We start from the raw sequence: 26,653 nt of genomic DNA, 5'->3' as shown, positions 1-26,653 counted from the left end.
ACATGCTGCCTTTTCATTTTATTTTCAGTGTATGCTCTGCTGAACTGACACTTTTCTTCCTAGCAAGTTGTTTCCTTCCTCTGTTCACGTGTTGTATTTGTTGCAAAACAGTCCTTAGTGTTCATGCAGTTGTCAAGCTATTGAATAGAACCTATTAACGTTATTAAATTATACAATTTTTTTTGTCGTTGTAGGAAGAAATCTGCTTCATCTAATTCAATGCTAATTCAGTCCTGCTAATCTGCTAGTACTGTAGATTGAAAGATTTTTTTGCTGTTGCCAGGATACCCTGTAATGGGCAAGAAGCCTGAGAGAATACAAAACGTTCTGATTTTTTAACTTTTAAAAACTTTTGTGTTTAACAGGTAAGAAACTATTAAACTTCACCTACAGCAGTAGATTTTACTTCTTCATCTATAAAGCCTTATCCTAAAACATTCAGAAACCACTTAAATTTTAAGCTTTTCATGTCTCTGATGTCTGCTAAAATCACCTGATTTCATAGGTTCACATTTGCCGCTTTCTAAGCTGCAGTTTCTTCTTCAGTTCAGGCTTTGTGGCCGTGTCTTCCCTTCTCTTGCAGTGTTTTTCTGACTACTTTCTAGCTGGCTGATTATAACTTTGTATTTTAACTTCCCTACTCTTACTCTTATCTTCTTTCTCCACCCTGCTTGGTTTACTGTGACAATCAGGGGTGTTCCAGACGCACTGTTGTGGATATTCTGTTTCTTTTACACTGTTTTGCTTTTGTGCCAGGAAGTGTATCTGCTGCCTAACCTTTTTGAAAGAGTTTCAAAGCAAATGTGTTCATGAGCTGATGTATTGTAGGTATGAGTGATTTATAGATTATTATATTGAAGTAATACTGTCGTCTGTAATTAAATTTTTTAGTACTTCATGTTTTAGTGCAAAATTGTCTTCTGGGTAGCTATGCATTGGTTGAGCTTGCATTTTATATTGTTATGGAATCATATGCATTTCTTAGTGCAAAGATATCTTTATTTTCTTTGTTTTGAAGCTAATTGGAAGAATTCAGAATAGGAAAAATCTAACTGAATTCTGTGACCAGTGAATATTTTAAATTTTTAATTGGCAGTTGATGTGGAATTACTAGAAAATTATTCATCTTCTCTACTTAGGCAGGAGAGATTAGTGTCTTAATTTGTAGTTATTGCAGGTAATTAAGGTCTTTATTTGTTAAATAACTTGTGGTTTGAGATAGTGTAGGAATTGATGAGGATATAGTTGTTGCTCGGTATAAAATTGCTCTTGTAAATTCACTGTAGACTGTAGATTTCACCTGATTTTTGTACTTCTGTTGAACAATTATGACCTTTTGAATTTTGGGGGATTGGTGTCTTGGAGTAAACTTTTAACTAGTTTGGATTTACTTATATACTTCAGCATGTCAAAGCTCTTGATTATTGGGGCATTCAGTTATAAAGGGGATGTATATGCACGTGTGTGTGTGTATATAAATATAAAATATTATGTAAAAGATCATAGGATGGCAGAATATTTAGGATTGGAAGGAACCTCTGGAGATCATCTAGTTCCCCCCCCTCATGTGCCTAAGCTCCAGGCTGCTCTTTATCCTGTGCCTGGGGTCCACTGCAGGAGACAGTAGAGCAGTTTTGCAGAAGGGTCAGAGATCCTTGGTAACCTCCCTCTCTGCAGCCCCCTGTACCCAGCAGTGGCTGGGAAGAGAGTGAAGCATCTAGAAATCCTGCTGTGAGGAAGGAAGTGCAGCCTGCACAAGATCTCCCAGCCTTCCATGAAAGAATTGTTGATTGCTTTGTTTCCTTTTTAGTATCTCTTCTAGTTTGTTATGCCTGTGGACTAGGAAGGGACGTGCGTGGTATCAGAAGTATGCATTAAATTGTGGAGGTAGAGGCATTTCTATTTTCTGTTTCTATTTAATTCCTATTAGATTCAAGCCATTTATTTGCTCTTTTTTCCACAGAGTTTCTTTGAGACTTTACAAGCTTATTATAAGTAATGACGTATTTCTTTTCCACTAAATTTCAGGTTTGTGATGTTAATAGGCTGTTCTGACACTGAAGAAACAACTACATGTTATTTTGTACTCACTTGAGACTTGTATTCTATATCAAATTGATCTTACATTTTGTTTTGAAATGTAGCAACTGTACTGTGAAAGTTCTTTATTACTGCTTTTATTTTTTTGTGATTGCTCTGTGTAATTGTAAAGTACTGTAATTAAGTCTAGGAATTTTGAACACCTACTTACATCTTTCTAGCTGATAGTACTCAGTGAACCTCTCTGCTCTGATTGAAAAGAAATTTATTCTGAATAGATTAGGACAGGCAGTTGTAGACAGCAAGTTTACAATGGGTGATGCTCTGCTGAGTACAACAGGCACTTTAAAAAGTAGCAGCTAGAGGGTCTTCTGTCATATTTGTGCACTGGTAATTCTGTTTAGCTCTAAATTCTCATTCAGATGTGCATTCATGCTTAGTTTTGTTTTAAACAGAGGGTCCATTTTCAGTGTCAAAATAAGCACTTTCTAAGTGCTATGACATTGTATTATTACTGTCCATTGATTGGAGAAAAGGGATCCCCTGCCTCAAACTGGAATAAACATACCTAGATAGTAACTAGGTGAGGTTATGTGAAGCATATTTTCATCATTTCTTTGTCCTTCCTTAAACTTATCTACCTATTTGGTTTTTAGGAGGCAAGGGGTTCTTTGCATTGGAAATGCTTTTATCATTAGGAGGTGCAAGACCATCTTAAAATCAAGGACTCCTTTGGTGGTTGCTCTCCTTGCATCCAATAACTAGGTTGACTTTTGCTAGTTGCTGCACAGAAATTATAAATCCTATTTTGCTGAAGTAGGGTTCATCACCTAAGGTGCGTTTCAGTTGTGGAAACATTTGTTGGTCCAAAAGTAACTGATTTTCTTTTCCTCCTGTGTACTTGAACCCTATAGTAAGAAGATACAGTAGTGCACAAAGAAGAGTGACAGATAAGGGTGTTTTTTTATAATGCAGTAATTGTTACAACACCTTATGTAGCATTTCTCAGAATTTCACATGCTACAGAATCTTCAGCTTGACACTGGTACACTTAAAGCTTCTCTTGATTGAAAAATGGAACTGGGCATTGTAGTTAAATTTCTTACCTGAAGCTCTGTGTATCTGCCTTTGACATCTGTGTAGTTGTCAGGTGAAGATCCTCCAGCTGAAATCCTTCTGGTTTTCATTCTGCACTGGTCTGGATGCCCATGTCTGCTTGCAGCTGCATATAATCAGCTTTTGTGTGGAAATCTGAGGTTCTGAGGGTCAGAAGGAACTCGGTGTAAAACACTCTTCCCAACTCAAAGGAACAGCTTACTTTAGTTTTCTTATTTACTGGAAAGACTTCTGGATGCCTTAAAGACTTGTTAGTCTGTTTTGTGAAAGATTCAGTATAGAAGACATTGTCCAAAATTAAACCATATGCTGTTCTGACTGGAATTCACATTTTAGTCTGGTAATTTGAAAACAGGAATGTGTCTGTTCAGGAGAGGTGTGGGACAGCTACCATCACTTGAAGCTAAAGAGAGACTTTGTGATACAACTGTTACCAACTTTTTTTGATGGAAATGCCACTTAAGCACCTGATCTCTAGAAAGAACCACTGATAATTGTTAAAAATACTCCTGTGGTTTTCTTTCCCTGTAACAGGCAGAATATTTTTCCTTCTTGGTCTGGAAGGATTGTTTCTAAGCTTTATTTCTTCCACTTAGCACATAATAAAAGTGAGAATTTCAGTTACCTGTATGCCAGCAGTTGAAAGCAGGCTTTCTTTGCTTTGTTCAACTGCTTTTTATTTTCAGATTTAAGTCAAATGTTTATTTCATGGAATACTATTCAGTATTCATTCAGAGAAGAATTTGTTGACAGTATTAATTAAGAAAACAAAGCCATAATATTTTAGATGTTACTCAGGAACTTGAATTGTCATAAGTTATGCATCAGCATAAGTACTTATGTCAGTCTTACTTACTGGGAACTTTTAGAGATTATAGAAAACTAACATGTTACAAAAGACAGGCAAATGCATGCAGCATATTTGCCATCTTTCCACATGTGAAAGTTTTTAACATCATCCTGGGTTATTTTGCTTCTTTTAGTTTCTAATCTTGAACATGTCTCATATTTGGAAGTCTTTTGTATCTTGCATTGAGTCCAAAGGTCTTTTTCTACTATGACTGAAAGTGAAGTAACATTGGGAGTAAGACAACCCATGTGACCCATTGAGTTTTTTGTAAATTTGCACATAGTGAAATTTTGGGAAGAGCAGACTTGTGAGTTTTGGAAAGAAGGCCTAATACTGACTTAGTTATTGGTTCTGAAATTTGGAAAAGCATAATGATGTTTCAGAATTAGTAGGTGGGAGGGAGGGTAGAACAGTAGGCTCTGAGAAAAGTAGCAATAACATGTTTTGATTTTAAAACTTCCAATCAAAACTATGCTAGGCTGATTCTAGATTACTGTCAGTAATAATGCCTAAGAAAATTCTCTTCAGGGTTCCTGGACTTTCCCTTTGGCACAGTTTATGTTGTTTATTTTTCCTTATTTCAAAGGACCTGGGCTCCTGTTGAGAAGTGATGGAATAATCTGTGGCCGGCACCTGACATGTTGAGGGAGCAGCCCCTAAAAGAGCTTGCCTGGGAGACTCTTTGTGAAATAACACAGTAACATGTTTGCAGTAGTATGCCTCTTTTTTTGTTATTGCTCTTTTCCATTGTTGAATTTCTCTTGAAATAACTGACTGAGAAATACATTCAAGCTACTGAAATGAGCATTAATCAGAGGTATTTACATCTGGAATTAGCATTGATAGTGGTTACTTACAAGGATGGTGCTTTGACTAATTGGGGCAATGGGAGGGATTTGATCTACTTTCTAGAGGTTTAAAAATCCCAATCAAAAAATATCCTTTGACTTTTAATAAGGCACTGGTTTCACTTCCTTACTATAAGTTTGTGTGTAGCTTGCATTACCCACAAGCTAGTGTTTTTCATAAATGTGTAAGTTGATTTAAGCCAATTTGTAAGAGCAGGTGTGTTAAACCCTGCTTGCAAGTTTATGAATGCTTCTAGTACAAAATAATTTCTTTTTGCTTCTTAATCATTTAATACCTGCATAGGATGTTAGATTAGTACCAATACTGCAGTCGAATGTACATTGCCTGATTGATTTTGTTTGAACTCCATGTTTTATGAACAGAAAGCTGCATAATCTAGGGCCAGTTATGAAGGTCTTAATTTCTGAAAAAAGTTTAAGCAAGTAAAGTTTAAGTAAGGTGATCAGTATGTAGTGGTTAAAGTAATAATTAAAACTCTCAAAGCAATTAAAATGTCTCCATACTGAATATACCAAGCTTTAAAATATTTAGGCTGAATACTGAGTGTCTTGCTTGTGGAAAAATTGTGCACACAAAGGTTTTGCTAGATCCTTGAAGTTTTTTCTGTTTCCAAACCACTCAAGTACTAAATTTGACACAATGCTGTTCTGAGTAGCTGTTATGTGCATGCTGAATCAATTTTAACTCAGAAATAAGTGCTTAAATGCTGCTTCTTATTTGCAGAAGAATTGGATATTTCTATTCTAATTTTATGGGGTGTTTTGAGTGTATGACAACAGCATAGTTGGATTATTGCCTTTAAGCTTGCTGCTGTATACAGCCTACAGTTTAAAGAAGTGTCATTCCTAAAATAATAGTATTCACTGAAATTCCCTGCCTTACCACATGTCCTCCCAGCTGATATTGCTAATGCACAGCAGTAACTAATATATTAAATTAATCTTTCACATTTGGAAAATATTTACTAAAGGAGCAAAAGGAGTGTTTCTTCCTTTAAGAGTGCTGCTCAAAACTGCTGCTTTCAATTGTAAGGAAAGTTTTTCTTAGTGTATTCTAGTATATGTAGTATCTCTCTTCAATCCACTTAAAACCTGCATTCATATAATCCCAGTTAATACTGTGTCAGAGGTCAAGTGTCATATAAAAGCCCTGTTTTCAGGTAGGGAAGTTAAGTGTTTATATGGAGCTTAATAAGAGGTGAAAGCAAGAATTTATTTGATATATTGTAGACTGAAATACTCTCTTCTAATAGCACGGTTGTCTCAGTAGCAACTGTTCAAAAGGTGTCTTAGAGAAATGGAATTAATCTAGAGGTGCCAAAACATTTTATAGGAAAAGATGAAGTTGTTCATTCTTACAAATCTGTTATAGTCTCTTAGAGTGTTTCAGTGGTTGGAGCCACACCCCTTGACATATTTGTATAACACATCTTGGCCTTTGATATTCCTCTTCTGTCAGGTTTGTTGAGGCAGGGACAATTAGCATAGTGTTGAAATTAGCTCCTGCACTCTGAAGTGTTTTCCCTGCAAGCAAAAATTCTTTCCACTCCTCTACCTTTATAGATGGTTTCTTCAGTGTAGGGGTAGTATTTCAGTGCAGTTATTCTTTGTCCATTTCATCTTTGCCCAGTCGATTAGTTGCTGAGCAAATTGTTCTGAATCTCTGACTCAATGCATAGATTAAAAACAAGGAATGGGAAAAGCAAATTTCATACCTTTTTCTTTATTGTAAATTAGCACGTTCCTTTCATATAACTAAAACCCTGCCTAACTCTCACCTTTAGATGTTAGAATAATGGCTCCTGCTAACCTACTGCTGTTCTTCTTACACAGACCAGCATGTTTTGGAAATTTGATCTCCATTCGTCATCGCACATAGATACACTTCTAGAGAGAGAAGATGTAACACTGAAGGAATTGATGGATGAAGAGGATGTTCTACAGGAGTGCAAGGCTCAGAATCGCAAACTTATAGAGTTTCTGCTGAAGTCAGAATGTTTGGAAGACTTAGTTTCATTTATTATTGAAGAGCCACCTCAAGACATGGATGAAAAAATTCGATATAAGTAGGAAAACTTTTGGGATTGGGGGAGATTTGGAAGGTGGAAAGAGGGCTAAATAAATCTAGTTAATTAGATAGTGTGAATCCCTGTGTGCTGGTGTATAGCACACTATTGACGTGATTTAAATGAAGTTTGTTTTCAAGAGGCTTCATGGAACTTACAAGTAAATTTTTCTAATGTATGCATAGTTTTCAAGTGGAAGCTTCTTATCCACAAATGCTTCCAAAATGAGTTAATGTCCAAAGGAATTGACAAAAAAATGTGCAATCAGAACTCACATTAAGAATCCTGTGGTTGTGATAAAAAAATAGTTGAAAGAGAACCCCTTTTCGGGTAGTATAACTGAATGGTTAGCTTTGTTTTGTTGACTTGTAAGATGTTTTGGAGATGCCTTTTAGAAGATTTGTGGTGCTCCTGGGGAGAATGTCCTTAGGTTCAAAATGCTAATGTTTTCCTTTCCAGAGTGTGGGCATGACTTCTGGCTTGCTGAGAAGGTTCAGACTCAAAATCCATCTAGCAATTTGTAGAAAAGCACTTCTGCTTTTGGCCTATTTTAGTGTTGTCCATACAGAAAGCTGCATTTTTCTTAAAATTGTGTTAAAATAATGTGAAATAAGCTACACTCTTAGTTGCAGAACTTCACCATTTCTGGTAAACCAAGCATCCTCTAAGTGTTTCTAGTAGTGTTGGAAATTGAAGCAAATAAGAAGTCAGTACTTGTAGACGTGGATTTAACAATATATCTTGAAATGAAGGCTTGCTCTTTCCTTTTTCAACTTTCCTACTGATGTTCTATTGCTACTGAAAATCTAAGTAGTGCCCTTTTTAAATGAAAACAAAGCTTATAGGCTGAATGTGCAGTTTTATTACTTTGTGTTAGTTTGCTACTTTAGTATAAATCAACCCTGCATGAAAATTTAGTCAGATGCATTACCAGGTTCTGAATTCAAAGCTGGAAGTATGAGAACTCTGAAGTATGAGTAATGGACAATTTTTTTCTTTTCCCCAGATACCCAAACATATCATGTGAGCTGCTTACATCAGATGTCTCACAGATCAATGATAGGTTGGGAGAAGAAGAATCCTTACTCCTGAAACTGTACAGCTTCCTCTTAAATGAATCTCCTCTAAACCCTCTACTGGCCAGTTTCTTCAGCAAGGTGTTAAGTATTCTTATCAGCAGAAAACCAGAACAGGTAACTTCTTGGCAACTCACTAATTTTACAAGTGCTGTGATAACACTGTAGTACTCAGTTATTCTGCTTTAAGACTGCTTGATTGAGGGATAGCAGCAGAGTCAAAAGAGATTAAGGTTCCATCCTTGCTGAAGACATCTTTTCATTATGTACACGATCGAAAAATGCACTTGGATGAGTAGGATGTATTTCATCCAGCTTTGCCTGAACTATTTATGCAATCAGTGTGAGAGTGCCTACCTTTTGGCTTAGCTTAGTTCAGTGTTTTATGTGATCATATTTGCATTTATAGCTGTTAAAAACAAATGTAAATGACTTGAATCAGTGACTGTGATTCTGACTTGGTGTGAATAATTATTCAGAACAAGGAGAAAAATGTGGAGTCTTTGCTCAGAAATGCATTTGTACTCAGTGCACATGGTCCAATACTGCAAACAGCTGCAGTGACTTGACTCTCAGACCTGAAATACCTGTCTGTATTAAGAATTTTGCTGTGTTGAGCTTTGTGCACTAAGCAGAGATGAGACTGATTCATATCAAAAAGGAAACCTGACTCTGCATTGGTTTATAAGTATGTTATGGTCAGCAGGTTGGGTTTGAGAGTAGACCCAGGACACACTGCATGTAGTATGGATCTGCCCTGTGCCACTTCTGCTGTTGCAGAAGCCTGGGTTTTATTTTATCTTCTCTTGTACTGCAGGCTTTAAGTGGCAGAAGTGTTTAAGAAGTTCTCATCTATTTTGTGAGTTTGATAGCAAAGTGAAATTAAAAGTCGTTGGTGTAATTTATCATGTAAAATACATGACGCAAATATAAGCTTACTTTTTCATTTCCAGATTGTGGATTTTTTAAAGAGGAAGCATGATTTTGTAGACCTCATTATTAAGCACATAGGGACCTCTGCTATCATGGACTTGTTGCTCAGGCTACTGACTTGCATAGAACCTCCACAGCCCCGGCAAGAAGTGCTAAATGTAAGTAAAATGTCACAAAACTTCTGTCTGACTTGTGTGAACTCTAACCTGGCTTAATTTCTGCTGGGTTTACTAAGTTTATTTCTTGAATATGCTGAAGTTAGATGTGTGGGTTTTATTTGTTTGTGGGATTTTTTTTTTTAGTTTGCTAGTTGTTGGTTTTGGTTTTTTTCTGAGCTGCCAATACTTTTCCAGTGAAACCCCAGTGCTGCTGGGGACAACATAGAACCTGAGTGGCTGGTCTCTTCCCTGATCTTTAGTATCTAACTTCTACCTGGCAGATGTCTTTTTAAAATTGTTTTGGACCTTACCAAACACACTTTTGGCAGCAAAGTTTGTTGAAATTAACCGAAGATTTTTTTTTTTTTTTACTGTGGCTCAGAAATGCTGCTTTATTTTTTTATTTTTCTTTATTTTCTGAATTACTCTTAATGCTTATTTAGGAGTATTGGCCTTATGACTTGTGGTAGTTGTCAAAAGGTTACTTTCAATTTCATTAGTTCATTTAACTCATTCACTGTGGAAAAATTCTTATTAACATCCACAAACATTTTTACAGTGGCTGAATGAGGAGAGAATTATCCAGCGGCTTGTGGAAATCGTACACCCATCTCAAGATGAAGATGTAAGTATTGGTCTGATGATGCCTTGGACTGGCTACCTAGAACAGAGGCTAGACAGAATTAGAGAATAAAGTGGGTGTTTATTAAAGGCCTTTAACAGATAACACCTTGGGCAGTGCAGGATCCTCACAGAGGCTACACCCAAGATGGATGGTAGTCATGAGTTTTCTCAGACAGATCTAAGTTTAGTCTGTGTGCATATCAGAAGTAAATTGTCCAGTTATAGCTTCAGGTAATCAGGTCATGTGGCTCCAGTTTGCTTCTGCCCTGGATTCACTTTTGTTTATACTTTCCAGGTCTGAGGCTGTGATGGTGACCTTGGTTGTCAGACCTGGAAGGATTTTGTCTGACCAAACTGTGAAAAGAGCTTACTAACACTCTAGATGAAGTTCAGTTATGCACTAATGCATACTTATTACTGTATTCTAAAACCCCAAATTCCAAATCTTTCACAGTATGATATTACAAAGTGTGATATTCAAACTACACACTAGTGATTCTAGTTCTATAATTTAATTTTGGGAGCCTTCTCCAAGGCCTCAGGTCAAAAACAGTGCTCTTTTGGGGGTCAGTGCCTGACAGCACAGAAAGTTCAAAACTCCCAGTTTCCAGAGTTCCAACAGTGCAGGATCTGAAAAATATGAAAGCTGAAACTTAAGGCATTACTGGCACTCTCCTTGGGTGTATGTTCAGCTGTACAGCATGGTGTTAGAACTTTGTTTTACTGTTTTCTGCTTGCTTTTTTCAGTAAGCTGATTTCAGTATTAAGTGTGGTTATTTGAGGAAGGTTATGTCGTTTTGTTCACCTCCCTGCCTCCTTTTTGAGATGCATATCAAAGCCTTAGGTGTACTTGGAGTTGTTGGAAGATTCAGCTCTCATATTTTGCCACCTTATTGTTGAAAATAGATTATTGTCTCATGCTTCAAGGTTTTTTGTTTTTTTTTTTGTTAAGGGTTAGTTATGGCATAAAGCTACTGCCTGAATGTTTTTGGGTAGAGAGCTCTTGTCCATGTTGAAGCTTTCATCTTTTTTAACTGAGGAATTAAAGGCCAGCATGTTATTGTTCTTGTGGTGAAAAGTGCTGTTTTTCTGTTTCAGAGGCATTCAAATGCATCACAGTCACTCTGTGAAATTATTCGTCTAAGCAGAGACCAGATGCTACAAGTACAGAACAGTTCAGAACCAGATCCACTGCTTGCAAGTTTAGAGAAGTAAGTTGGTTTGAATTTTTGATTTTATTCTGACTTCATAAGAAGCTAGTTTTTAAATTTTGACCTTGAAAACCTTCAATGGCAAGCTCTTTTCAGGTGAATTTTCTTGACTACCCATCTGTTGTTTGTGTAATGAAAAATAACTTGGCAAGTAAGCAGAGCACACCTGAAGAATTTTCTATTAGGGAGTGTGAGAGAGGAGTTGTCACTAAATTATTTCCTGTGCTGCTCAATTGAATGGTATCTTATATGTGGAGGTCAGCTTGATACTGTGCAGACTAAATAACAGGAGACTTCAGCTTTGTTCTGTTAATTGTTTTAAGTTAATCTAAGTGCATATTTCTGCCAGAAAAGATTCTCCTGTATTCCCTTTTCCCTTTTTTTATGTGGACAAATCATAGTTACTTCTGCTAACAGCTGTATCCTGAAGTGGTTTCATCTCTTGCCAATGCTTTTCTTTTCAGACAAGAAATCATAGAGCAGCTTCTGTCTAATATTTTTCATAAAGAAAAAAATGAATCTGCAATAGTCAGTGCAATTCAAATCCTATTGACCTTACTTGAGACAAGACGACAGACGTAAGTGTTATTTCACTTGGTTTATGCCTGCAGTAGCAAATGCCTTCCTTGTGCTTGTGACCAAACCATTTCTGTGACCTGTTGTAGCTGAAGGAGTAAAAATGCAAATCAAGTGATTGTGGTTGACATTGCTACACTTTCACCAAATTACTGGTCTTTCTACAGCTTTTTCTAGTGTGAGTACCAGTAGACAGATCAGACTAAATACATTTCATCAGTTTGTTTCTGGATACAGGGAATAGAGTAAATATGTATAGTGCAGTGACTGAATAAAAGTTACTTGTAATGTTATTGCAACTTCATTTGGAGAAACTACTAAACAGATCTCTCTGGTACATTCAATTGATGTTGCTTCCAATAGACAAATGAAGCTCTTTTATCTTCTTCAATAAAGCAAATTAAAATGTAATTTTTAATATCAAAAGTATTCTGGGGATTTCAAGCACAATAGAAATACTTGGGCTAGTTTGGGCAAATCTCTTGTTCAACCATTATGTCACCCTTAATTTTTGTGTGTGTGTGTAACCCTATGTTTTTGCATTTTTTTCTGTTATTTTCACATCCTTTCAGAGCTGTTACATACCTCAGACATGTTTTGCAACTAGTTTAAGTACTACTTATCAAGTTTTGCTTATGTACATTTTAGATTTGAAGGCCATATAGAGATCTGTCCTCCAGGCATGAGCAATTCCACGTATTCTGTCAACAAAAGTGTTTTAGAAGCCATAAAAGCACGACTTTCATCCTTCCATGAGCTCCTACTTGAGCCTCCCAAGGTAAGTGAAATTAATTGAAGCAAAACTCACCATGTGTCTCTTTTAGGCAGATTATAACAAACAAAACCCAGTCTGACAACTTTTAGGCAAGAACCCAGTCTACTTCCTTGCCTGTTGTGAGCCTTGGCTCGGGCAAATAGTAATAATGAACAGCAATGTTTTGTGCTTTTCCAGCACAAACTTTGTTTAATTAGCAAAGTAACCTTGGACCAATTGCTTCTTTCTAAAACCAACAGAAAGAGATTTGCTATATATTCTCAAGGGAGGTCCTGTTTTCTGCTTGGAAATCCAGTCTGGATAGGAAACACAGACTATAGATGCTGCAGTTGATGGGAGCTTTGGAATGGCCCACATTAGGCTCATGCAATTCTCTTGACTTTCCCAGGACCAAGTAGATTAGCTTCATGATACAGCCCTTCACTCTAACCATGTTACATTCATTGGGTTTTTTAACAGATTTAAACAACTTACCTATGTCATGCACTTGCTGAAGATTTAAAAAAATGTATAAATGGGGGTTTTCCTATGATCCATTTGTATTTTTTACTCACATTTTCACTGGCAGAATTTCAGCTGAAGCACTGGACCCTGAACCGAGTGCTGCAGATTTTAACAGGGAAATGAACATGAAATTGTTTTTAAATATATGAAGTTAGGATTGCTAAGGCATTACAATTTATTTAGACTGTCCACCTAGCTGTATTGTGTATGTTGTGGTAACATAGAATATAGCTGGATTATGAGTGAGAGTTATTTCTGAGGAGCTATCTCCCAATTCCTGTCAAAGTTGAGTATACTTCATCTACTTTGAGATCCTGCTTGTAATTAGCAATAATTTTTTTACCAAGTTGTTGCTTTCGTGTGACTGGTTTTAGGACTTCCTGTCTGTGGAGTTAAAATAAGCTACAGTATTTGGAATTAAAAAATAGAGTTTTTTTGCAGGATGGAGGTAAGACAGTTGCTGAAGGACTATATGTATCCATTTTTAAGCACTACTCAGTCATTGTATGCAGTAATGATAAGCTGATATTTTTTTAAAGACATTTTAATGGGTTTATGTATTAAACTTCTTTCTTATTCAGAAAAGCGTCATGAAGACAACCTGGGGTGTACTGGATCCACCTGTAGGAAACACTCGTTTAAATGTGATTAGATTAATATCCAGCCTTTTACAGACAAATACAAGCAGTGTGAATCAGGAGCTTATAGAACTTAACAGCATAGGAGTTATACTGGTAAGAACTTTATACTGTCTTCTTTATTTTTATGGATTACTGATAAGATCTTGTCTGCTTTTTCTAACTTGGCAAATAATTTTCCTGTCTAACTTATTTTCCAGCCTAATTTTTCAGCACCTTTGTATTGTGATGTCTCTTGCTTGGTTTAAGAACTTTCAATACTAGATTTTACTGCTAATCAGTCTGTCTGAGGTCAGTGTTTTCCTCTGACCACTTGACTGGTTGTTACTTCTTGTGCCTTCATAAATACATGAAGTGGTTTTCTTAATAATCTTATTTTCAACTGGATGTTCTTGAGTTTTCCGCCATGTTCAAGGCTTCATTGCTATTTTCATTTCTTCCCTAAGTTTCTCCCTCAAAGCCCTTTTTTCTAATGTATGGCCTACAAAATGGTATTTCAGCAGTGTCCTGTAAAGGAACAGTTATTCTTGGTTCCTTCAAACCTCAAAGCAAGATGGTGTACAACAAACTCAGTTACCTAACTCATTGCTCTTTGCTAATGTGAACATGTACTTTGAGTACTTCCTACCTCACTCTTCCACTCTAGCAGATGTGTTCCTTTGTGTTTAGGTTTACCCAAGAAATCCAGATGTTGGTTGATTAAAAAATAACTAGCAAATCATGTAGAACTTAAGCTAGTTACTGAATAACAGTATGTAAACTTCTAAGTTGGCAGTTGTAAGCTTAAAGTGTAAATACCTTCTCTTCCCTGATTCTAGCCCAAAACTTCTTTTTCCTCTGACTGATTAATACAGTGTGATTCAAGTATTTTCATGTCAAATTTTCTTCATAATTGGGTTTGTAGACGGGTACTAACTTTCATACAAATACCTGACTTTGCTGTTTTCTTCAAAAACTTCACAGCTTAAGTTTTTTCTAGGTCCATTGTGTAAGTGAACATACTACAAATGCTTGCATGTTCTTGTAAATATGTAATTTTGTTAACTAAGTACAATGAGGTTTGAACACACTTTTCTGTTGCAGTTTTTAGGTAAGGAAAAAAGTTGTAGCCATAGAAACATCAGTGCTTCATGCTGTTTGCTGAAAAAGCACATTTTTTACTGGGCAGACTTGACTTAGGAACAGTTAGAGAAGAATGTCATTAGTTTAGGAGGACTGAAGATAGATTGAAGACCTTTAGCTGTAGTTTGAATGAGACTGAAATTGTTCAATACTGTTCCAGTCACTACACAGATTTCCAGAACTCACTACATGTTACCAGTGACAGCAATCATTTGAATTTTGCAGTGAATAGCCTAAAATAGCTAGGCTTGAGAAAAGTCTTTCCTGTGTTTAAGAGAAAAAATTATAAGCAGGCACTTGACTAAATGGATGTATCTCATTCTATCTCAGCCTCAGTATTTGTCTTGTGGTTAATAATCTTAAACTGCTTCCAGATTATCTGAGGCTAGTGGATAGTGTTGGGTTTGAAATAGGTAGATGCAATTTCATAAGGAATGTTGCTGAGGTGAGGAGCACATTTATAAAAGAGTGTTATAGATACTAGGAAGGTTAAGTGAACTCAAAAATGTCAAGGACTTTTAAGGTCATAAGTAATATTTCTGACTCTGGGACTTTCTGGACTGCAGCTGGCAGAAGGAATGTAAGTGGGGAGCATTATTTTTCCATGTCTTGGTAGTCTGAAGTGAAGTACTTGTGACCCTGCAATAAATCCAGTTAGTTTTGATCTAGTATAGTATTTCTTGCATTCAGATCATGACAGGCACAATAGTTACTGATTTTGTGGGTCACAAATGTTTTGTGTGTAATAATACTTAGTGTAGAATTTAAGATTTCTTCTGGTGTAGTCATTCAAATGATTAGGTGGGTGAGACTATTGGTCATGTTTAATGAAAAGATCTTGGTTTTTGTAAATCTCGGTGAATTTGTTTTTCAGGACATGTTTTTTAAGTATACGTGGAATAACTTTTTACATACCCAAGTAGAAATCTGTATTGCATTGATTCTTGCAAGTCCTCTTGAAAACACGGAAAATGGCACAATTACAGATCAGGATTCCAATGGGGACAATCTCTTACTGAAACATGTAAGTTGTGTTCTGTGAGTCTCTTGAATTTTCCTGCATGCAGTTCATTTTACATAAAATACACTCCAATTCTACTTAATTTATAGAATGGAAAAGAATGTCTGGTTTTACTTGAAATGTTAGTTCAGGGTGTTAAATCTGAAACTGCCATAGAATAGGGGTTTTTTGTTGCTCCAAAACAAGCATGATGAAGAGCTGTAAATATTTATTTTCCCTGAAGTTCCTCCTATTTTAAAGGCTTAAAATTGCTATTTCAATAGCTTTATACTGCTACAGCAACTCAACACTTAAAAAGGGGAGTAGAATTAATACAAGTTTCAAGGTGTGATCTGATTGCTGGACTTTCAATCATTAATGACAGTATGTATCCTGAATGTGAAATTATTAGTCTTGCAGACTTTAATATCAGCTCTAAAATGCATAAATAGTGTTCTATTTTACTGCTACTAAGCATATTTTGCTTTTTTGACAGCTCTTCCTTAAGTGCCAATTAATAGAAAGAATACTTGAAGCGTGGGAGATGAATGAGAAGAAACAGTGAGTAATTAGTTGCCTCATTTGCTGCAATTGTGAATAAGACTGAGTTGTGAAATTAATGTATAACCAAACCAGAAAGTGATCTAGCCAGTTTTCTAAAATCACTTTTATGTTAATATTTGGATTAAAGCTTTCTCTTGTATTTTTTGATAGCATTCTGATTCTTTTTCCTGTGACCATTTGAGAGCACAAGAGTTGTCATTCTTGCCATGTTAAAGTTATTACTATGATCTTTAAAGTTTACCCATGTTTGAGTACAGAAACATAAATGACAGTTTTGAGGGGACAGGAGATATTTTTCCCCAGTAATAGTTGAGAATTGCTTGTGAACACATTAGAGTATATCACATGCTGGGGAGCACCAGACTTCTAAATAGTAGAAACCAATTTCTCAGCAATAGAATACCTTCTAAAATTATGTGTTTGAAAGGATGTAAGCTTCAAGTAGCTAATGTTTTCTGAAACTGTTTTTGTAGCAGGAGAAAAAATCCTCAGTCATGACCTGAGGTGGTAAAACATTTCCATGAAGGCAAAATAATTTTAGCTCTGGAGATATTGAACAGTAAATGTTAGTTCTGACCTGTCAAAATATTGAATTAACTAGCTGGGGTAGTGCTACTGGTTTGATGGAATGTTGAGACAGTTCCACTCCCCAAAACATTCCTGTTCCTATTTTAAGTCGATCAGATAGTAAGTATATGGCTAATGTAACTGACCTGGAAATAAGGATGGTGAAGAAGGGGGTTAATAAGGAAAGGAATGAGCTAAATGTAACTGTAGGAAAAAATGCTCTCCTGAATGTCATCCATTTTATATCAATTATCCTGAGGTTACAGATAATTGCCAACTTTACTGGCAATTAGATTCTTGTAGGAGAGAAATATGAAAAGTTTTCTCTCTAATTCCAACCTAAAACATCAGTTTTACTTGGATAGGACTGTTCTTGATCCAGTGCTTACTGTATGAATGATTTAATTAAACATTTAATCTCACGTTTGGAAATACTGATGAAGAAAATAGTGTTTCAAGCCTTAGGTAGTGCTTTTATCTGGAAACAGACTTGTAATGAATTCACTCCTTTATCCAGTTTTGTACAGGTGTGGCTCCAACTGTAAAAGATAAGTCTTTAAGGGTATTTTTAGCTTAGCTGTTTTGGGAAATGGTATTTTTTTAGTCCTTTTGTATTCTATCACTTAACGTTTATTTCAGGCAGCTCCAGAAGTTTGAGTGACTGCTTTCTGCTGGTAAAAATCTGACATAGTACAAGTTGTTTTGTTTGCTGGGATTAATAAGCATTTGCTAACAAGAGATAACAATTGTATTCCAGACTTTCTGGCTAGGCAATGACAAGTCAGTCTAGTTTGTCTAATAGAAGCACTCTGTGTCATATCCTGTATTAGAAACTATAACCTTTGCTATTATCATGTGCTGCTTGTTTTGAATGTGCTTGTTACCTAAGCAAGCTGTAAGTAGTGTGGTAGTTTATTCATGATATCTTGCATAGGCATAACATAATTTCAGTTACCTCCTATGTTAGATGATGATCGTGGAAAATAAAATCATGTGACCTGTGTTTGCATAACAAGGTACTTCACAAGCTGCTGTCACTTTACAAAGATTTCAGTCATGAGAGGTTTGTCTTGCTGGGTGAGGGGGTCTTTCTTAGTTTTTGTTTAAAACACAAAACCTTAAACTAATGCAGCAAAAGTTTGGTTGGCTTGCAACCAAATGCTAGAGAATCAGTTCAAGCTGGACCTCTCACGGTTGCTATTTGATCAGATGTAGAATGGTTCCAGCTGGCACTACTTCTAGTGTTCATTGCACTACTCTAATGTCTGGTAATTCCTGTTTCTGCAGAGCAGTTCTGTGTGAGGTATTTAAATGGCTTTGTGATTTTAGTTTTGGTAAGCATGGAAATGTTGTTCCTAAATTTCAGGAAAGCAATGACCCTAACTTAAATGGATATGCTACATATAATGATAAGAAAATACTGAAGTACATGAAATACTAAGGCATACTTAAGAATATTCTTCCCTTTTGATCATGGGCTGAATGCTCTGAGGGAATATTTGGTGTTTTGAGGTTTTGTAGAATACTCTCAGCAATAGAAATTTCCTGAAAACTCTGAACTGATTGCTAGTTCTGTCATTATTTTGCTAATGCTGTGCATTTTGCATTCTACACACAAGCAGTACAAACACTTTTACATCCTTGGTACTTTATGTTCTTGTTAAGTCTCCCTAACCAGCTCGGTGAAGTCAAACTAGTTGATACCTTAAATTCCTAAGTGTTTTTGTGAACCTGTGATTTTAGGATGCAACTCTAACTTAAGAAGCCCAGTTGATTGTGTAGTGTCTTGACTCTGGCAGTGTTTCACAGCAACATGCAGTATCAGAGTTGGTCTGAGTACAGCTCTTGAACTCCTGGTCTCTTGCAGGGCTGAAGGAGGAAGGAGGCACGGCTACATGGGTCACCTGACAAGGATAGCAAACTGCATTGTGCACAGTACAGATAAGGGGCCAAACAGCACACTAGTCCAGCAGCTCATCAAAGGTATTCATTCATGGTCTTGACTTTATCTTCAAGGCTTTCATTATCAAATGCTGAGGAAATTAAGCAAATCTGAATTAGAAGGCAGCTGTTGGATTAAAGAAGAAAATAACTGGATTACTTCAGAAGCATTAAATTTAAAGCAGTCATCCTTAAACAAATGCTTAAGTATTTTCATTTCAAGCAGTGTTAAAGCTTCTTGAAATAGATGCAAAGAGGTGCTGACCTGCTTAATTTGGACTTGCTTGCTAGATGGAGTTACATTTATGGATTTAGGGGGATGTATAAGTTCTTACCAGTATTTTTGGTAGAGCAGAAAATAATATTTGAAAATTAAGTGATGCGTCATTGTTAATTGTTTCTAATTGTTTTGGTTTCTTTGTTTCCTGTGCTAGAGCTTCCAGAGGAGGTCAGAGAGCGATGGGAAACATTCTGCACAAGCTCTTTAGGAGAAACCAACAAGAGGAATACAGTGGATCTGGTAAGCAGTGATGGGTGAGGTATAAAAATTGCTGCTGCTTTACTTGGACAGTTTGTCAGCAGCACTGTCAGTCTTCCAAAATCCAGTGTACTTGTAAGAAGTCCCTCTAGTTGCTGAGCTATGGAACTGATAATTTTTAATTTACTTTACAGCTAAAGTCATATTATTAATATTTGTGCAGGCATAATGCAGACAATCAGTTTGTAATAACTAACTGGCTCATTACCTAGTGTAGCTAATCCCAGGCAATCTGCAAGGAGGAGGATTTCTTTACCTCTTCAAGGTACTGTCCTTGAAAACTCCTGTCTGCTAGAGAGTACCATCTAAAAGTGCAGGAACTGGTGTTGATTACTTTATCTACAGGATGTAAATGACCCAGTACAAGTTTAGCAGAAGACTGGTACCTGCATTCCACTGCCTGTGTTACTGACCTTGCTTAAGTAACTTTGCTGACTGTTGTGCACCTGCCATATTTCTTCTGTGTGCAGCTGTAGCGATTGCACTTTCAGAGAAACACTTAACTAGAGGAGGTTTATGTAATCATGTTAAAAATACACTCTTAGGGTAATCACTTGGAGACTTTAATAAGCAGAGGTAGTTTCCAATTTCAACAGATCAATTAATGAATTTTGTTTTACCTGACTTCTCCAGGAATTCAGTGCTTTGCATGTGGCTTCATTAACTTGTGCTAGTCCTATGTTATTTGGACTACATTTAATTCTTGAATTTGCTATTTCAAAATAAGTATTGACTGGAGCATAATGTTAACAGGTGTCGATAGAAGCAACAGGAAATTTATCTGAAACTGCAACTTTGAACAGAATCCAAAGATGTACATAAGGCATTTTTTTTCTTGAGCCAGTGAATGCAAAGAAGTGTGTAGGACTTGTGGATGCATGTTTCTTTTCCTCTGGGTAGAAACTACATCTTGATCAAGACCAAGAGAAAGATCATGTAAAGAGGAAGAATTTTAGGCTTAAAAAACGGCACTAATTGGCTCTTTAGATGCATAATCATGTACTTGGAGGTACTTGATGTAATAGCAGTAAAACTGAATTGAAAACTTATCTCCAAACTCCACAGTTTTCAGTAGAATAGAAAGACAAAGAATTAAAACAATTTCTTTTATCCTTTAAACAAATACATTATATACTATGCTAATGACCCAATTTCTTTGTACAGGTTACTACCTGCCACATTCATTCTTCCAGTGATGATGAAATAGACTTTAAAGAAACTGGCTTTTCACAGGATTCTTCTTTGCAGCAGGTGAGTTGAATTCTTTTAATAGCTTAATTTGCCTTTCTGTAAAAGTAAATTAGGGCATTTTTTAAAATGCAGTGGAACTTATAATTTCTCTCAAAAGCAAATATAAGTCTAGAAAGTTTAAATTTATACCTAGACATGTGTGCATGCACACAACTGTCTTGCAAGACTCATAAGCATCTCTGAATTCTTTTTGTGGTAGCGAATGAGTGGGAGCCTTGTGGCACAAGATTGCCAATAGATCTCTTAGATGGAATCAGATGCTTTAGATGGCATTATATGTCTGGGTTACTAACTGAAATCATTCAGATCACACTAACAGCTGTGTAGTAACTACCTAGTCTAATACTGGCTTTGGTATTTTATGCATTTTCTGTAGTTTTTATAATAAGTAATTGCTTGTCTAAGTCTAAACTGTGGGTGGTGGCTCAGTCTTAAAGAATCTGATGCATTTTTATCTGATTAAGTGCTTTTGTACCTGTAAGGTGCACCTGTAAAAAAACTTGATAAGATGGGTGCTATCTGTAGCAGCTTTAGTGAGAAAGTAAGATCTTCTAATATCTCTGTGCTTTTCATGCATCCCCTTAGTGACCTGCTGTGCCTAGGCAATCCCAGCAGTTCCAGGTAGTTAATCTGGAGAAATGCAGATGGTCCAGTGCTGCTTCTTTCAAGTTTGTCTTGCTGTATACCTCCTCCTTTTATATATATTTTCTTTTTCCTTCAGTTTTCATAATGCCTTAATCTGAACTTGGGGTTTTTTGATTGTTCTTTTGTTTTCTTTCCATATTCACTTTGTTTAACTTTACCACCATACTGTGTCCCCTCAGCTACCTGGGCAAGGAACCAAGAGTTGACGTGACAGCTTTGTATCTTAGCATTGGCTGACTTTACACATGGAAATAAAGCTACTAAAAGTCCCTAGAGGATGTGTAGTAATTTATAATTTAGTGATAGTCCTGGGAAATAAGAGACAAAAGCTGATGATGCCCACATGTACCTTAGTGTATATACTGATCTGCTGGCAGCTGACACTGTCATCTTTATTTAAAAAACCAGCTCACTTGTGTCAGTGACACTGCACTGAGATGTAAAATATTCCATGGTTTTCATTATTCTAATATTTAATAGATGCTGCTGGTGTGAGTGCTCATGACTGATTTTGCTAGTGATACCTGCATAATAAACATGCAACAGTACTTTAGTATCTATATATAGTTTACTTTTCTGGTTCTTACTATTTATAACTTCATGTTATTTTGACCAAGGCAGCTTTTTTTTTTTATATAGTGTTGTTTGTCTGTTTCTTTGGGGTCCTTTTGGAAAGGTGCTGGTTAATGTGATTAAACCACAGATTTAACTTTTTTTATTGAAAACTGTTAGATTGGCTTTCAGGTCAGTAAATGTAAGTAGGGTTGTAGTTGATGCTGCCTTTCAAAATTCAGAGGTTAAGACAAATTCTTCTCCTGTTCTTTTACATTGAGTTTAGATAGACTTTTATTTCTTTGAAGCAAAATGGGCAAATAGATTTTAGAGTACTAGTAGAATCATTATATCACTGTCGTTGGTCCTGGGGTTGCCAGGCCTTTTCTGATTATCAGATGCAACAAATGACGTCCAATTTTATTGACCAGTTTGGCTTCAACGATGAGAAGTTTGCTGATCAAGATGACATTGGCAAGTGAGTATAATATTACACTGAATTTGGCTATAGTCTTGTGAGTTTTCTTTCTTACTGTGTTTTTGGCTGTGGTTTTGCTTATGATAAGTACAAGCATTTACTGATGTGAAACAGTTGCCAATCAGTCCTGTTTTTTGTGCTATCTGTGTGCATTGATAGAAACCTCCCTGAACAGAAAAAAGCAACAGCTTTTCCTCTTTTTCTAATCTCCTATTGTTCTCCAATGTTGAGAACGCTGTACTTGTGAACAAAAAACTGAATTATAACTCTGCTTTTTAACAGAGAGCTATGGCTCTCTGTTGACCTAACATTATTTGGGTCACTTTCTCTCTGTCTCAAAGTGGCTTTTTTTCCCCTGCTGACAACTATATTAATAGCTCTATTTCTATGTTTTCCTGGAAAAGATGACAGGAACAGCATGTCTGAGTATACTTTTCTATAGGGGAGAGTAAGTAGGGACATTGTAAGTCTACCTTTGTTTATAAGGTCGAGGCAGTTTTGACTGATTTCTACAAATAGTCTTAGATGAAAGATGAGGGAATGAGAACAGTCTTGGTCAAGTTAAAAAACCCCAAATGAAACAAAAACCAGCACACAAGAGAAAACACCTCTCACAAAATATTTCTTTTTAAGTAAACGGATGCAATAAAGGGAGAAGGAGAGAATAGGGGCTCTTGCTGATGGTAGAGTTGATCATAGTTTTTATAAGATTTCATGGCTTGGGGTGCCAGAACATGCAAGTAGGGATAACAAGCATTACTTCAAGATGATTTTTTAGAAGGGTATTTTTATAATAATCTCAGTGCTTCTCTATAAGAAATGTGCTTAGTATCACTAATTATGCTTAATAAGTGATGTCTGGCTGAAGCTTGTACCTTCCATCCAAAAAGCATTGCTGCCTTTTTACGCCACAGAACCTGCTGAGATTAGAGATTAAGATATGATGTAGAGGAAGGAACACAGGGTACTCCTTAATTTTGTTAGAAGCAAGTGGATTTTGGCAAGATAGGAGTTGGAATTCCTTAAAGTTCATGCCTTTGGAAGTCTGTACTCTTGAAATAGAAAGATGATGACTACTTATGTAAAGAGGTCTCAAGACTTGACAGGTACACTGATGATGTACTCATGAGTTGAATTAATCTGTAGGTGAAGTTACTTGGAAGATTTGGGTATATAATTTCAGTTATGCTTATTTAAGCTTGTTGCATACACCTAACTGTAGATGGCAATGTTCTGTTTAAAATATTTAACAGATGAAAAAAATCACAGAAATGCCAGGCCTCCTTGGCGTGTAATTTTAACTGTTCTGTGTTGAGACTATTTGTCTTTTGTCTTCTATTTTTAGATTATTGGAAAATAAGAAACCAAAGAGAAGTTAAATGTCTTCCTGTCACAATGGAAAATCCTGTGTTATTGAGTACATTTCTTTTTTTCTTGTAGTGTTTCTTTTGATCGGGTTTCGGACATCAACTTTACCCTCAATACTAATGAAAGTGTAAGTATGTGTTCCATCAGAAAAATTACTACCTTTTAAACTTTGGCATGACCTCACAGTGTTGACAGTGGTTATATTTACTGCTTTTATGTGGAAATCAATGGAAAATATTTACTCTCTTTTATTCCTATGTAATGAGATTCATTAATTGGAAGACACTATTATTGTTCTTATTAATAAGTATTAGGCAGAATTGTTTCTGATTTTTATAGCTGGGTTTGAGATTGGTCTTAGATCTGGTTTGTGCACACTTGTGTTTTATGATTAGAAGCTCTTTAAGTCGAGTGAGATTGCAGTGACAGGAAAGTAATGACAGAGTCTCTGAACCTCAATATTATTTGTTGGCTGAGCTAAAATGACCCTTCACTGGAAAATAAAGCTAGAGTACTTTGTGTTCTGGTTGTCTGGAAGGCTCTTTGGGGTCACTCCTACATCCCATTTTTAAACATAATGGAAGCTCCTAAGTGTTCTTTGGTCCACGCAGTTTGTTAGTCGCCAAGTAAAACGAGCAGCCCTTCATATTTTCTTGACAAGCTTTAAATCAAGACATTTTGGTTTTCTGCTGTTTTTAGAGAAATGCTTAAGATTCTCTTCAGAACAGTCATTTGTTTTCAAGATGCTTACTAATGTAATGTGAATTTTATACTTCTGCTGTATTTAGGGCAACATAGCCTTGTTTGAGGCTTGCTGTAAGGAGAGGATACAGCAGTTTGATGATGGTGGCTCTGATGAAGAAGACATTTGGGAAGAAAAACACATTACCTTTGCACCAGAGTCCCAGAGGCGTTCCAGGTGAGAAGGGTGTTTCTCATCCAAATAGCAGTGTAGTGAGCTTGCAGTAATGCACCTCTCCTCTGGTTCAGTCTGTCTGTTAGTGCAGACTGTCCAGCATAACTTCTTTGCAGAAATGGGTAGAGATGGGGCTCTAGTGCTTCGTTTTCCAGCTGTAATTTGCAGAAGATGCACTTTGGCTTTTGTAGCTTGTTGGTTTTTTTTCCTGTGTCTTCTTTCCTTCTGCCTTTAAACTGGCCCAGCTGTCCTTGCTTTGGACAAGGCAGCCCAGCACCACACCTCTATTAGATTTTGCTGTCCTCACTACAGTACCAGTATGGCTGTGGACAAAGGAAAATGCATTGAGGGGAAGGAGCATCTAGTCCCCAAAACTCAGGACTGTTCAGCCTCCCTCAATACCTACTGATAACCTCTTCATGTGATCAAGTGAAAAATCTTAAACCTTCTTTCTTTGAGAGAGAAATGAGGGGAATACTAAGAGCTAGAACTTATACCTCAAGTAATGTGTCAGAAATTACTGTAATTCTCTCTAGTCTGAAACTCTGCAATATTTCATTGTGCTGAGGTTGTTATACTAAAAACAGAATGTAAACTCTCTCTTTGTGTTTGAAGTTCGGGCAGTACAGACAGTGAAGAAAGTACAGATTCTGAAGAAGAGGATGGAACTAAACAAGACTTGTTTGAGTCCCACACCAATACAGAGGACAAAATGGAAGTAGACTTAAGTGAACGTACGTAGCTTTTTTTCCCTGCTGCTTTGGGTTGTAGGAAATTGTTACATCTAGCAGCCTGGTTTTTAGGAGTTTCCTTGTTACCTGCTTTTATTCCAACTGTCTTAAAGTAGTCTTTTCCACTTGCTACAGAGCATGTATGTGTTGGAAGTTTGAATTCCTTACATGTCTTAAATTACTTACTCTCTAAAATTCATGTTTCTACTCTTCAAGTGTTAAAAAAGGAGTAGTCAGAAAGGGGAGGATTAAATATTCATTTATAAATATTGAGTGCCTACAAAAACCTAATATGTTACTATCCAAACCCAAAAGATGGTATTTTTACTGGAAGTCTTTCAGACCTGCTTTTTGTCTAAAAATGCTCTTGTAGAAGACTTCCTACAGAAGCTAAGTGAATTTGCATTGTTCTATTTTCAAATGTGAATGAAAGATACACATCAGGAGACTCTTACATGGAATCTTGACTCAAATGTGAAAACTTTTCAACTTATTACATCAGTTAAGACTAAACTGGCTTTTGTTAAACTGGCAGTGTCTGTAGGCAAAAGCCCTGTGTTTATCTAGACTGTAAGGAATTACATTAGAAGGAAAAGTTAAGGGTTTTCTTTTCTTTTGTCAGATTGGTGTCGTTGGCATCTGTGTGTCAAACAAGTTTTGATCCATGTGGGTCTCCTCCCATATCTGCCTGGGTTGGATTTTCTAATTACTAGTCAGAGCTTCCTTTTCAGCCTGTTTTTTTGTATGTAAGTGTTACAGAAAAACATGTTTCCCTTGGGTAGGTGAAGTATTTTGAATTGACCTATCCTAAATTAGATGCTATTCACAATTGCTCCCAAATTTAGAATATCAATAAATATTTTAAGTTGTAAAAAGCCTTAAACTTTTCTGAAACTTAGCAGTGGTGTTAGTGCATGAGAAATTATTTGAAAAAAATGAAAAAGGGATGAAAACTCTTACAATTGTCATCATTATAGAAATTAGTTTGAAAAATGACAGCAAATATTGAGGTTAATTTAAAGGATAAAGTGGGATTGTACTTGTGACTTAATATGTTTCATTAGTTTTGTTCTTCAGATAAACTTTTTTTTTTTTTTTTTTAGCAGAGTACTCTGAATTACTGATCTTAAAATTCTGCCTTACTAGCAGAATTTTTCTTTTGGGGAATACATTCATTTTTTAACAGGAAGTACAGGATTTTTCTGCATGTGCTTTCAAGTCTAGTTATGAATCTTGCTTCTCTTTATGGAATGTTCATAGAGAAAATCAGTGTGTTAGGCTTATGTGCACTCCTGTTTTTTATAGAAATTTGTTCTTAATGGACTTAATGATGGTTTTTCAGCACCTAATTGGTCAGCAAACTTCGATGTACCCATGGAGACAGCACATGGTGCCAGTCTGGATTCTGTTGGCTCTGCTGTGTGGAGTACTGAAGCACCTGTGCCAGCTAAAGAAACTGGCTGGGCTTCCTTTTCTGACTTCACATCCTCTTTGAGGTAAGAATATGAGTTACTCAGGGTGAGTTTGGTTTTGTTGGGGTGTCC

The 26,653-nt window shown here is 36.3% G+C and overlaps 1 protein-coding gene across 13 annotated transcripts in view; it reads left to right on the top strand.

The window, feature by feature from the left end:
* PPP6R3 (protein phosphatase 6 regulatory subunit 3) overlaps positions 1-26,653 on the top strand; it is a 51,739-nt gene that overhangs the window by 13,600 nt on the left and 11,486 nt on the right. For 3 of the 13 annotated variants that reach the window (XM_079308935.1, XM_079308939.1, XM_079308937.1), the window contains 20 exons: positions 195-365; positions 4,593-4,720; positions 6,709-6,941; positions 7,948-8,134; positions 8,971-9,108; positions 9,668-9,733; positions 10,831-10,943; positions 11,408-11,521; positions 12,168-12,297; positions 13,380-13,532; positions 15,433-15,582; positions 16,055-16,119; positions 18,557-18,672; positions 19,065-19,150; positions 20,333-20,419; positions 21,997-22,094; positions 23,535-23,589; positions 24,251-24,381; positions 24,994-25,112; positions 26,452-26,605. In XM_079308935.1, coding sequence (XP_079165061.1) covers positions 4,709-4,720; positions 6,709-6,941; positions 7,948-8,134; positions 8,971-9,108; positions 9,668-9,733; positions 10,831-10,943; positions 11,408-11,521; positions 12,168-12,297; positions 13,380-13,532; positions 15,433-15,582; positions 16,055-16,119; positions 18,557-18,672; positions 19,065-19,150; positions 20,333-20,419; positions 21,997-22,094; positions 23,535-23,589; positions 24,251-24,381; positions 24,994-25,112; positions 26,452-26,605 — 2,207 coding nt within the window. In that variant the 5' untranslated portion in view covers positions 195-365; positions 4,593-4,708. Of the gene's footprint in view, positions 1-194; positions 366-4,592; positions 4,721-6,708; positions 6,942-7,947; positions 8,135-8,970; positions 9,109-9,667; positions 9,734-10,830; positions 10,944-11,407; positions 11,522-12,167; positions 12,298-13,379; positions 13,533-15,432; positions 15,583-16,054; positions 16,120-18,556; positions 18,673-19,064; positions 19,151-20,332; positions 20,420-21,996; positions 22,095-23,534; positions 23,590-24,250; positions 24,382-24,993; positions 25,113-25,731; positions 25,856-26,451; positions 26,606-26,653 lie in introns of those variants that run through there. The other 10 variants (XM_079308941.1, XM_079308944.1, XM_079308938.1 and 7 more) reach the window with 9 other exon arrangements.

The sequence above is a fragment of the Erithacus rubecula genome (assembly GCF_903797595.1).
Source record: "Erithacus rubecula genome assembly, chromosome: 6".
NCBI classification, from domain to species: Eukaryota; Metazoa; Chordata; class Aves; order Passeriformes; family Muscicapidae; genus Erithacus; species Erithacus rubecula.
The sequence above is the reverse complement of the archived record's forward strand: the minus strand, read 5'-3'. Positions and strand labels throughout refer to the sequence as shown.